Source organism: Alligator sinensis, unplaced genomic scaffold (assembly GCF_000455745.1).
Source record: "Alligator sinensis unplaced genomic scaffold, ASM45574v1 scaffold1145_1, whole genome shotgun sequence".
Taxonomy (NCBI): domain Eukaryota; kingdom Metazoa; phylum Chordata; order Crocodylia; family Alligatoridae; genus Alligator; species Alligator sinensis.
The window spans coordinates 141,166-154,412 of NW_005843166.1; the positions used below are offsets into that span (position 1 = coordinate 141,166).

Consider the following 13,247-nt stretch of genomic DNA (forward strand, 5'->3'; position numbering starts at 1 on the left):
TAACAAGGTGTACCTCACCCCAAGCATAGCTGCCGGCACTAGGCTATTCTTATTGAGGAAAATCTCCAGATTTGGCGTGTCCCCCAGAAGCAAACTAACTACTCCAATTCCACCACTATTAACGTAAGACTCTTTTTTTACATTACTGTTCCACTCGCAAGTGTTGTTTTGCTGCTTGGCTTTGGCATTACCATGGGACACACCAGGAAACTGGGCAATGGAAAAAGAAACAGCACAGCATTAAACAGCCATCAGCTAAGGGGAAAGTCATCTGAAACCACAAAGTGTTTGTTTTCTCTTGTTTCACAGAAGTCAACACTGTAACTACAGCTGCCACTGTCCTCTTGGGGCTAAAATCGCAACACCATATCTTACCTAGAATATGAAAACTCGGGGTGGGGGCATAGAAGTGAACAGAGAAAACAACAGTTTGCTTCAAGTGCAACCATAAAAGCTAGCCATCCTTTAAAACAAAGATTAATTTCAGCTTACCCTTTGTCAAAAAAAGACGTATGCCCTGGGTGAGAGTATTTTGTGCTGTTGCTGCTCACCATGCTGTTATTAACATTCCCCGAAATGTATGATTTCCGTGATGCCTGGTCCTTTGCAAAATTTCTACAAGCAGCCAATTTGGATTCTAAAGCCTGTGGAAGAAAAATGGGATAAAGTTATTAGCACAAGGAACTGCTCCGGAGTACAAGCCTTGAAATGGCCAGTAGTGAGTGGTGGAACCAGCATGATCTGCTTCAGCAGAACCTAAGCTAGATGTGGGCACGCTAGAAGGGAGGAATAGGCTGCAATAGGACCTAGACAGGTTACAGGGGTGGGCGGATGAGAACAGGATGGGTTTCAACACCGACAAGTGCAAGGTGCTGCACGTGGGGAGGAAGAACCAGCAGCATACCTACAGGCTGGGGAACACCCTTCTCATCAGCGCAGAGGCAAAAAAGGATCTTGGAGTTATTACTGATGCAAAAATGAACATGGGCCGGCAGTGTGGGGACGCGGTCAGGAAGGCCAACCACACCTTGTCATGCATCCACAGATGCATCTCAAGCAAGTCCAAGCAGGTGATCCTCCCCCTCTATGCGGCACTGGTCAGGCTGCAGTTGGAGTACTGCATCCAGTTCTGGGCACCGCACTTCAGGAGGGATGTGGATAACTTGGAGCAGGTCCAGAGGAGGGCCACACGCATGATCAGGGGGCAGCAGGGCAGGCCCTACGAGGAGAGGCTAAGGGACCTGAACCTGTTCAGCCTCCACAAAAGAAGGCTGAGGGGCATCTAGTGGCCTGTTCCAAACTAGTCAGGGGGGACCAGCAGGCACTGGGAGAGTCCCTGTTCCCCCGAGCACTACAAGGAGTGACTAGAAATAACAGTCACAAGCTGGCAGAGGGTAGATTCAGACTAGACATCAGGAGGCGCTACTTCACTGTCAGGGCAGCTAGGATCTGGAACCAACTTCCAAGCAAAGGGTTGCTGGCTCCTACCCTGGGAGTCTTTAAGAGGAGGTTAGACGAACACCTCGCTGGGGTCGTTTGACCCCAGTACTTTTTCCTGCCATGGCAGGGGGTCAGACTTGATGATCTGCTCAGGTCCCTTCCGACCCTACCAACTACGAAACTATAAGCTCTACTGTAACAAAGCTAATGTTTTATCTTTAATGATTTAAAAAAACCTTAGAGTGGGACAGCCAGTCCCAGAAGGCCAGATGTGTTTAGCCTCTACAGCTGGGGTGGGATTTTGAGAAAAGATCTACTCCTATTTAGGCACATAAATAAAGTGGCACCGCTGTCAATGGGAGCTGCAGAGTTCTCAGTGGTGGCAGATGACCAAACAAGGAGCAATGGTCTCAGGTTGCAGCAAGGCAGTTTAGATTAGACATTAGGAAAAACTCTCCCAAGGAGGGTGGTAAAGCACTGGAACAGACTACCCAAAGAAGTTGTGGAATCTCCATCCTTGGAGGTTTTTAAGACCCAGCTAGAGAAAGCCTTGGCTGAGATGATATATTTGGGAATGGTCCTGCTTTGAGCAGGGGGTTGGACTAGATGACTCCTGAGGTCCATCCCACCTTAATTTTCTATGATTCTATGATAATATAAAATGGGAATGGATTGAGGATGCTCAATCTTATATTCAGTCAATGTATCTACTGACCCAAAAGCCCGTGTAGTGGTTAACTGCAGCAACCAATTGTGGCATCAGGAACCTAGCTTTAGGGCCTTTATTTACACACACTGTCCAACTGAAAAAGCCTTACCCTTTACCCAATATTAACCAAACATGATTTGGAAGAGATCCTTAAGAAACTAAAAGTAAGGCTACAGAGAGGAATGGCTCTGAGCTTTTTCTATTTCTCCAAGAACCAAAGCTCAACTCGAACACATCAGAAATGCAAGTACTATAAAACAAGGTGCTTACCCCGACTTTCCGCAGCAAATCCCCAACAATGTTGAGTGCAGATATTCTAGCAGAAGGAGTTAGGGGACTGGTACCAAACCCATTCGGTATAGCTGCAAACACAAATTTATTTTGTTAGATGCTTCAATCCACTTAAATTTTAGGTGCTGTATCAAAGGAAAAAATAAAAAATTTCACTGTAAACACTTAATGTGGCTAGTCCACAATAAGCACTCACTATGTCACAAACAGCCTTAGGAGGAGAGCCTAATTTATATCAGCTAACTCTATACACAGGGTTCTATGTACTCCTCAACTGTGGGGCTAATGCACTACCCACCCCTTCCCAGAGTTGTACATTGGAATGTATTTTCTTTTTATTTAAAAAAATGATTTATTAGTCCTTGTGACAGAAAACAGCCTTCCCAATGGGTTGGGGATATGTACCAGTGCAGTGCTATCTCCAGGGCCACTGACAGATGTTCAAATAAAGGTGCGATGGGTTCTGATCCATGATCCCAACAACTACAACTTGTTCCATGTCATATGTGCATGTCAGGAGGTGCGACTGGGGATCAGATCCTAGATTACACCCTATTGTTGGTGCAAGGGGAGCCCAGGATCATGATCCCGGGTTCCCCCTGCTCCAAGAAGTAACAAGCAGGATGGTCAGTGTGCCCATGGCTGGGAATGCCAGTCACCTGATCAGCTCTCCCAGCCTTGAGATGACACTATAGAGTCTTTCAAGACTCCAGTGTACTCCCATGGCTGGGAGTGGCAGTCAGCTGACTGGCACTCCCAGCTGCAGGAATACATCAAAGCCCTTCCAAACTCTACTGCACTCCCAAAGCTGGAAGCACCAATCAGCTGACCAATGCTGGCCACACATTCAATTTAGGGCATGATGGAAGCTAGCCAAAAAGTTATTACTAATACATTGCATGATAACTCTGTGGCCGATTACTAAGGCTGTGCAAAGCTTCAGGTGTTGATTCGATGGAGGAATTCCTAGATTCTCTTGGGCTTTCCTCAGCTATCATTCCCTAGTCTATTTCCCTTTTCCCAGTAGCATGGCAACAGGTACAGAGGCTTTTCCTCTGTTGGTGTGAGGTCAGGGTGACCTCCTTGAGTTTGTGGAGTCTTGGGTGAGTTGGAATGGGGGTCCATTGCAGGGGCCTCTGGGGTGTCCACCTAACCCTTCTTGGATGTTGGCCCAGGTGTGGGCTGAGGGTATTTTAAAAGAGCCACTCACACAGTGTGGGGCAGTGGGGGGCAGCAGAGATCGCCCCCCCCACCAGGCAGCACCCAGTGTCAGGGCTTTTTTGTTTTTGTTTTTTAATTGCCGGAGCTGGGGCAGACGGACAGCCATTGCCAGGGCTAGGAGAGCAGGCAGGGGATGGGCCTGTGTGATTCAGAGATTGGGCAGCAGCTGAATCTCTGAATCAGATTCAGCCAGATTGATTCGGGACAGTGATTCAAATCACCGAATTGAATCGCTGTCCCGCAAATCAGCCAAATCCAAATCCAAAGCGAATACAAGCCGTTTCACACAGGCCTATTGATTACTTATTTTATCACACCGTTAACTGCATTAACACATGGTCAGGCTACTACTTAAGACATGATTAACTTGTTAATCGTGTCTTAAGCATAACCTCTGCCAGGGGCCCAGAGATCTGCAGAGGAAACAGTAGCTCAGAGATGTGCACTATTTCCATGTATCTTGATAATCCAGGGAAATATAAGGCCCAGACTGTCAGCATTGTTACTTATTTCAATGATGGTCAAGTTAGCAGAAACATCAAGGAATCATATTTATCAGACTATCCCTAACTTTTAAAATGCTCTTTGCACCATTGTTCATTTGTGCCAATCTGAAGTGCATGGACTAGACAAGCAGGTTTAAAAAAAGAATCAAAAATCAAATGCAGCAGCAAACTAAATCCCACACCAAAGGCTATCTTGATTCAATTTTGTAATTCAACAAGCCTCCACACCTTAGTTTTCTTAAAATGCCACAGAAATTCTAGAGTACTGCCAGAACCACAGGGTTTAGGCAAAGTTTGCTGCAAAATGCTCAGGGCTTATGCAATTCTGAGTTTATTCAAGACCCAACTGAGAAAACAGAGCTGGTGTTAGTGCTGTTTGTCAGGAAATAGCTTCCTGCTCCCAGATAATCACAGAGGCTACACAGCATACCTTTTGGGGAAGGAAAGCTATTTTCTGATCCTTTTCCAACAGGCGTGGCTGGCAGAGACAGAGATGCCTGGACAGCTGAATCCATCTTTTCACAGTCTAGAGTTGGAGAACTAGGAGCAGACTTCCTAGTAACTTCCTGCTGCCTTTCCCGTACTGCTAACTCTTGTCGTAAGTCTGGAGATTTGAAAGGGGAAAAAATCAAATATTTCAATTAATGGTTTGATTCATTCTAAAATACACCCATTGCGCTCATCTGCGGATGTACACACACAGCGTTCTTAAACCAAACTGATATTAACTCCTGAAAACCAAGCTGAAAGGAGACTCAATCTTGAGCTAGGCTGCGAATGTAAAGCAAACATACTTTAAAGCTCAAAGAATGGGAACAGACAGGCTTTGGACTATGCAGTGAAGGTCAACAGGTCCTGTCTTTTCAGAAAACGAGGTAAGGGAAAACAAATTTCAGAACTGTGGATTTACCAATGAAAGTGTATGTTGTTTAGGTCTAGAGACTGTACACAAGAATAAGACAGCTGGCCCACTGCCATGACAAGACAGGGAAAAGGGAGCTTCTCAAGCAAGTTAGACTCAAATTGTGCAAAGTACTATAGGTTAATATCAGCATCTTCCACCAGCATATTCCATCAGAAGTGACTGGGTAGCTAGTAATCTTCACAGTACCAGCAGAATATGCTCCTCACAGAAAATCATAGAATTATAGAGAAGTAGGGCTGGAAGTGACCTCCAAGGTCATCTAGTCCAATTGCCTAAAACAAGATCATCCCTATGCAAACCATCCTATACAAACCATTATCTAAACTCTACATAAGATCACCCTCAACCCTGCCGCAACATACACCTAACACCCTAACCGTCCACAGGTAAGGCAGGGAAAAAACAGCAGCCAACATCCTGCTTCTATAAAGGGTTGCCAATATACGCTCAAGAAATCCCAGGAAGAGAGCCATATCCCCTGCTACAGAGGAAGGCAAAAAAACCCACAGTCCATTCCAATCTGACCATGGGGTGAAATTCTGTCATGACCCCAAATACGGCCACTGGTCTGACCCTGAGCAGAGGGGCAAGACATTCTAGCCAGAAACCTCCAGCTTTGATCCCAGTAGAAGCATTGGCACACCCCCGTCAAAGTCCTAAGCCTTGGCTGAAGTCAACATCCATTGCCTCTGAAGGAGGCTCAAAACTACGCTGACACATGTAGCAGACAGGGGTCATCCAGGCAACCAGCAAAGCCCAGAAGCATGGGAATACCCATGGTAGAACACAGGCATAGCTACACCTAGATCATCCCTGATCAGCAGCTGTCCAACCACTTCTTGAACACTTCCAGTGAAGAAGAGTCCACAACTCGTGCAGGGAATCTATTCCACTGCCTCAGGATTCTAACAGCTAAGAAGGTTTTTCCAGATATCCAATCTAAATGTATTTTTCTGAAACTTCAAGCAACTGGTCCATGTCATACTCTGTAGCAAGGGAGAAAAGGTGCTTTCCCTCCTCTTTAAGGCAGCCCTTCAAGTATCTGAAGTCTGCGATCACGTCTGTCCTTAAGTGCCTTTTGCGCAAGCTGAACATGTCTAGCTCCTTCAGCCTCCCCTCATATGACTTGCTCTCCAAGCCCTTTATCATCTCTATTACCCACCTCTAGACCCTCTCTAACTTCTCCATGTCCTTTTTAAAACGAGCCACGCAGAACTTCACACAATACTCCAGATGAGGTTTGTCCAGTGCCGAGCAGAGAGGCACTGTCACCGCTGGTGTCTTGCACCTCATACTTCCATTCGTGCATCCCAAAACCACATTCGCTTTTCATGTGGCTGCATCACGCTGCAGACTCAATATGAGTCTGTGATCTATCAAGACTCCCAAGTCCTTCTCCATAGTGCTGCTGTACAGCAAGGTGTCACCCTTTTTATATCTGTGTTTTTGATTATTCCTCCTGAAGTGCAAGTCCTTGTATTTTTCCACATTAAACTTCATCCCGTTAGCTGTAGCCCAACTTTATAATCTGTCAAGATACTTCTGAATTGTGCTTGCATCCTCCAATATGTTTGCAGTCCTTCCCAGTTTTCTGTCACTTGCAAACTTGCTCAAGACATTTTCTATGTCAGCATCCAAATTCATTAATAAACATGATGAACAGCACTGGGCCCAGCACAGACCCCTGCATGACTCCACTTGAAACCTCCTGCCATATTGACATGGATCTGTTCATAATTCCCTTTTGCTTGAGTCTACTGAGACAGTTATCTATCCACCTTATACTAGTTTTATCTAGCCCATGTTTCTCCAATTTGTTTATGAGAAGGTCATGTGGGACCTTACCAGGAGCCTTGCTGAAGTCCAGATATACTATATCCACAGCATTCCCTTTATCCACCCAAGTACTTATTTCAACATGATTTATTTTTCAGAAATCCATGCTGACTGCTTGTGATTAGCCTTTCCTCCTCCAGATCCATGGTCAACATGGATAAGTAAAAGGGAACCTACATTCTAGCATCAATGGTAGCGCCATGTAGATTGTATTATAAAGTCTCCTTGGACGTCACAAAGGCATTGACAAGTCTGTGCTACAGATCACATGGAGAGCAGGATGCAGTTATCACCCCAAACACAAAAGCACTTCCGGCTACCAACTCCAGCTGTGACTCTGACAGTGGTAGATGATCATAACAGTGATGTTTTGGAGCAGCTGTCCTACAGGAACAATGTAGGAAAAGCCTGCCACCCCCCTTCTCCCCCACCCAACACACATACATTTTTAAGAGTACATTCAATAGGTTTATGAATTAAATTATATGATTGTATTGCCTGCAACAAGAGAGGTCTCAACTCTGGCCCAGGAGGTCCTTTCCAAACCTATGTTCCCGAGTACTAATGAGGGTACTCATATGGCCCATTCTCTACTCGGTGTCCTGAAATCCCCATACAGAATATGTAGTATCACCTAAATGACTAATGCCTTTCACTATGGTCTAGGATACACATCTGTCTCACTCTTTTGATGAGCTGCCTTATTTTTCCTCTATCACAGCCTTAGGGAACTTCTAACAATCTTAACTGAATGTGCTCGGGTTTCTAATACTCTCACTCCTGTTATCAAGCTACATACAAACACACTTAAAGAGAGGTGTGGGAAGAACTTTGAAATTATACATCTAACTTTCAACATTATCTCACAAATTATTTTTACTTGCTGCTCATAAAAATGAGTTTCTTTTATTTTAATGATCTGCAAGGATCTCTTGTTGATCATTCAGATACTTCTGAAGATTTGTCCTCTAAGTTTACATACTTTTTTAATATAATCTTTATGACTATTTTTATTGAAATTTGCAAATGTCATGTAATATTTACTACTCCTTTTTATTCTTTTTTTGTCAATTCTGTGTCTCTATACGTTATGTGTAGATTATATAGCTATACAGATACATACTTATAGTATGTATGCATCTCTCTCTAGATACAGAGATATACATACAGTTTAGAAGTAATTTAGTGCTGTTGGGCACCAATTTTTCAACCACCGATTCCCATTAATCAGGCTATCAGTTGTCACTTACGAGATAATTTAGTTTTATCTGGCCTTTAGTAATGTCTTTCCTTGCACCTTCTATGCAAAACCCTTTTGCAAATTCCTGGTTCACTGATGGTAGCCTAGAATGCATCATTCACTGGTATCATTAATCCCACAAGTCTCATTGCACTCCTTTCTGAGATATCTTCAGTAAATCAGGCAATTCCCAAGAGGATTAGAGAGAGCTGAAAAGAATCCTACAAGGACTTCTAATATTTATTTCCAGGTAAAATCCCGACCTTCTTCCCAAGAGCACGTGCAATGCCTGATCAGCCCCCCCACCAGGCAGCACCCAGTGTCAGGGCTTTTTTGTTTTTGTTTTTTAATTGCCGGAGCTGGGGCAGACGGACAGCCATTGCCAGGGCTAGGAGAGCAGGCAGGGGATGGGCCTGTGTGATTCAGAGATTGGGCAGCAGCTGAATCTCTGAATCAGATTCAGCCAGATTGATTCGGGACAGTGATTCAAATCACCGAATTGAATCGCTGTCCCGCAAATCAGCCAAATCCAAATCCAAAGCGAATACAAGCCGTTTCACACAGGCCTATTGATTACTTATTTTATCACACCGTTAACTGCATTAACACATGGTCAGGCTACTACTTAAGACATGATTAACTTGTTAATCGTGTCTTAAGCATAACCTCTGCCAGGGGCCCAGAGATCTGCAGAGGAAACAGTAGCTCAGAGATGTGCACTATTTCCATGTATCTTGATAATCCAGGGAAATATAAGGCCCAGACTGTCAGCATTGTTACTTATTTCAATGATGGTCAAGTTAGCAGAAACATCAAGGAATCATATTTATCAGACTATCCCTAACTTTTAAAATGCTCTTTGCACCATTGTTCATTTGTGCCAATCTGAAGTGCATGGACTAGACAAGCAGGTTTAAAAAAAGAATCAAAAATCAAATGCAGCAGCAAACTAAATCCCACACCAAAGGCTATCTTGATTCAATTTTGTAATTCAACAAGCCTCCACACCTTAGTTTTCTTAAAATGCCACAGAAATTCTAGAGTACTGCCAGAACCACAGGGTTTAGGCAAAGTTTGCTGCAAAATGCTCAGGGCTTATGCAATTCTGAGTTTATTCAAGACCCAACTGAGAAAACAGAGCTGGTGTTAGTGCTGTTTGTCAGGAAATAGCTTCCTGCTCCCAGATAATCACAGAGGCTACACAGCATACCTTTTGGGGAAGGAAAGCTATTTTCTGATCCTTTTCCAACAGGCGTGGCTGGCAGAGACAGAGATGCCTGGACAGCTGAATCCATCTTTTCACAGTCTAGAGTTGGAGAACTAGGAGCAGACTTCCTAGTAACTTCCTGCTGCCTTTCCCGTACTGCTAACTCTTGTCGTAAGTCTGGAGATTTGAAAGGGGAAAAAATCAAATATTTCAATTAATGGTTTGATTCATTCTAAAATACACCCATTGCGCTCATCTGCGGATGTACACACACAGCGTTCTTAAACCAAACTGATATTAACTCCTGAAAACCAAGCTGAAAGGAGACTCAATCTTGAGCTAGGCTGCGAATGTAAAGCAAACATACTTTAAAGCTCAAAGAATGGGAACAGACAGGCTTTGGACTATGCAGTGAAGGTCAACAGGTCCTGTCTTTTCAGAAAACGAGGTAAGGGAAAACAAATTTCAGAACTGTGGATTTACCAATGAAAGTGTATGTTGTTTAGGTCTAGAGACTGTACACAAGAATAAGACAGCTGGCCCACTGCCATGACAAGACAGGGAAAAGGGAGCTTCTCAAGCAAGTTAGACTCAAATTGTGCAAAGTACTATAGGTTAATATCAGCATCTTCCACCAGCATATTCCATCAGAAGTGACTGGGTAGCTAGTAATCTTCACAGTACCAGCAGAATATGCTCCTCACAGAAAATCATAGAATTATAGAGAAGTAGGGCTGGAAGTGACCTCCAAGGTCATCTAGTCCAATTGCCTAAAACAAGATCATCCCTATGCAAACCATCCTATACAAACCATTATCTAAACTCTACATAAGATCACCCTCAACCCTGCCGCAACATACACCTAACACCCTAACCGTCCACAGGTAAGGCAGGGAAAAAACAGCAGCCAACATCCTGCTTCTATAAAGGGTTGCCAATATACGCTCAAGAAATCCCAGGAAGAGAGCCATATCCCCTGCTACAGAGGAAGGCAAAAAAACCCACAGTCCATTCCAATCTGACCATGGGGTGAAATTCTGTCATGACCCCAAATACGGCCACTGGTCTGACCCTGAGCAGAGGGGCAAGACATTCTAGCCAGAAACCTCCAGCTTTGATCCCAGTAGAAGCATTGGCACACCCCCGTCAAAGTCCTAAGCCTTGGCTGAAGTCAACATCCATTGCCTCTGAAGGAGGCTCAAAACTACGCTGACACATGTAGCAGACAGGGGTCATCCAGGCAACCAGCAAAGCCCAGAAGCATGGGAATACCCATGGTAGAACACAGGCATAGCTACACCTAGATCATCCCTGATCAGCAGCTGTCCAACCACTTCTTGAACACTTCCAGTGAAGAAGAGTCCACAACTCGTGCAGGGAATCTATTCCACTGCCTCAGGATTCTAACAGCTAAGAAGGTTTTTCCAGATATCCAATCTAAATGTATTTTTCTGAAACTTCAAGCAACTGGTCCATGTCATACTCTGTAGCAAGGGAGAAAAGGTGCTTTCCCTCCTCTTTAAGGCAGCCCTTCAAGTATCTGAAGTCTGCGATCACGTCTGTCCTTAAGTGCCTTTTGCGCAAGCTGAACATGTCTAGCTCCTTCAGCCTCCCCTCATATGACTTGCTCTCCAAGCCCTTTATCATCTCTATTACCCACCTCTAGACCCTCTCTAACTTCTCCATGTCCTTTTTAAAACGAGCCACGCAGAACTTCACACAATACTCCAGATGAGGTTTGTCCAGTGCCGAGCAGAGAGGCACTGTCACCGCTGGTGTCTTGCACCTCATACTTCCATTCGTGCATCCCAAAACCACATTCGCTTTTCATGTGGCTGCATCACGCTGCAGACTCAATATGAGTCTGTGATCTATCAAGACTCCCAAGTCCTTCTCCATAGTGCTGCTGTACAGCAAGGTGTCACCCTTTTTATATCTGTGTTTTTGATTATTCCTCCTGAAGTGCAAGTCCTTGTATTTTTCCACATTAAACTTCATCCCGTTAGCTGTAGCCCAACTTTATAATCTGTCAAGATACTTCTGAATTGTGCTTGCATCCTCCAATATGTTTGCAGTCCTTCCCAGTTTTCTGTCACTTGCAAACTTGCTCAAGACATTTTCTATGTCAGCATCCAAATTCATTAATAAACATGATGAACAGCACTGGGCCCAGCACAGACCCCTGCATGACTCCACTTGAAACCTCCTGCCATATTGACATGGATCTGTTCATAATTCCCTTTTGCTTGAGTCTACTGAGACAGTTATCTATCCACCTTATACTAGTTTTATCTAGCCCATGTTTCTCCAATTTGTTTATGAGAAGGTCATGTGGGACCTTACCAGGAGCCTTGCTGAAGTCCAGATATACTATATCCACAGCATTCCCTTTATCCACCCAAGTACTTATTTCAACATGATTTATTTTTCAGAAATCCATGCTGACTGCTTGTGATTAGCCTTTCCTCCTCCAGATCCATGGTCAACATGGATAAGTAAAAGGGAACCTACATTCTAGCATCAATGGTAGCGCCATGTAGATTGTATTATAAAGTCTCCTTGGACGTCACAAAGGCATTGACAAGTCTGTGCTACAGATCACATGGAGAGCAGGATGCAGTTATCACCCCAAACACAAAAGCACTTCCGGCTACCAACTCCAGCTGTGACTCTGACAGTGGTAGATGATCATAACAGTGATGTTTTGGAGCAGCTGTCCTACAGGAACAATGTAGGAAAAGCCTGCCACCCCCCTTCTCCCCCACCCAACACACATACATTTTTAAGAGTACATTCAATAGGTTTATGAATTAAATTATATGATGTTATTGCCTGCAACAAGAGAGGTCTCAACTCTGGCCCAGGAGGTCCTTTCCAAACCTATGTTCCCGAGTACTAATGAGGGTACTCATATGGCCCATTCTCTACTCGGTGTCCTGAAATCCCCATACAGAATATGTAGTATCACCTAAATGACTAATGCCTTTCACTATGGTCTAGGATACACATCTGTCTCACTCTTTTGATGAGCTGCCTTATTTTTCCTCTATCACAGCCTTAGGGAACTTCTAACAATCTTAACTGAATGTGCTCGGGTTTCTAATACTCTCACTCCTGTTATCAAGCTACATACAAACACACTTAAAGAGAGGTGTGGGAAGAACTTTGAAATTATACATCTAACTTTCAACATTATCTCACAAATTATTTTTACTTGCTGCTCATAAAAATGAGTTTCTTTTATTTTAATGATCTGCAAGGATCTCTTGTTGATCATTCAGATACTTCTGAAGATTTGTCCTCTAAGTTTACATACTTTTTTAATATAATCTTTATGACTATTTTTATTGAAATTTGCAAATGTCATGTAATATTTACTACTCCTTTTTATTCTTTTTTTGTCAATTCTGTGTCTCTATACGTTATGTGTAGATTATATAGCTATACAGATACATACTTATAGTATGTATGCATCTCTCTCTAGATACAGAGATATACATACAGTTTAGAAGTAATTTAGTGCTGTTGGGCACCAATTTTTCAACCACCGATTCCCATTAATCAGGCTATCAGTTGTCACTTACGAGATAATTTAGTTTTATCTGGCCTTTAGTAATGTCTTTCCTTGCACCTTCTATGCAAAACCCTTTTGCAAATTCCTGGTTCACTGATGGTAGCCTAGAATGCATCATTCACTGGTATCATTAATCCCACAAGTCTCATTGCACTCCTTTCTGAGATATCTTCAGTAAATCAGGCAATTCCCAAGAGGATTAGAGAGAGCTGAAAAGAATCCTACAAGGACTTCTAATATTTATTTCCAGGTAAAATCCCGACCTTCTTCCCAAGAGCACGTGCAATGCCTGATCAGC

The 13,247-nt window shown here is 43.6% G+C and overlaps 1 protein-coding gene across 1 annotated transcript in view; it reads right to left on the reverse strand.

Moving 5' to 3' along the window:
- The window catches only part of NDEL1 (nudE neurodevelopment protein 1 like 1), a 46,726-nt gene that overhangs the window by 15,297 nt on the left and 18,182 nt on the right, over window positions 1-13,247 (reverse strand). Inside the window, exons 6-8 of the mRNA XM_006037749.2 lie at window positions 9,379-9,552; window positions 2,420-2,511; window positions 493-644 (exon numbers count right to left, since the gene is read on the reverse strand). Coding sequence (XP_006037811.1) covers window positions 493-644; window positions 2,420-2,511; window positions 9,379-9,552 — 418 coding nt within the window. The remainder of the gene's footprint in view (window positions 1-492; window positions 645-2,419; window positions 2,512-9,378; window positions 9,553-13,247) is intronic.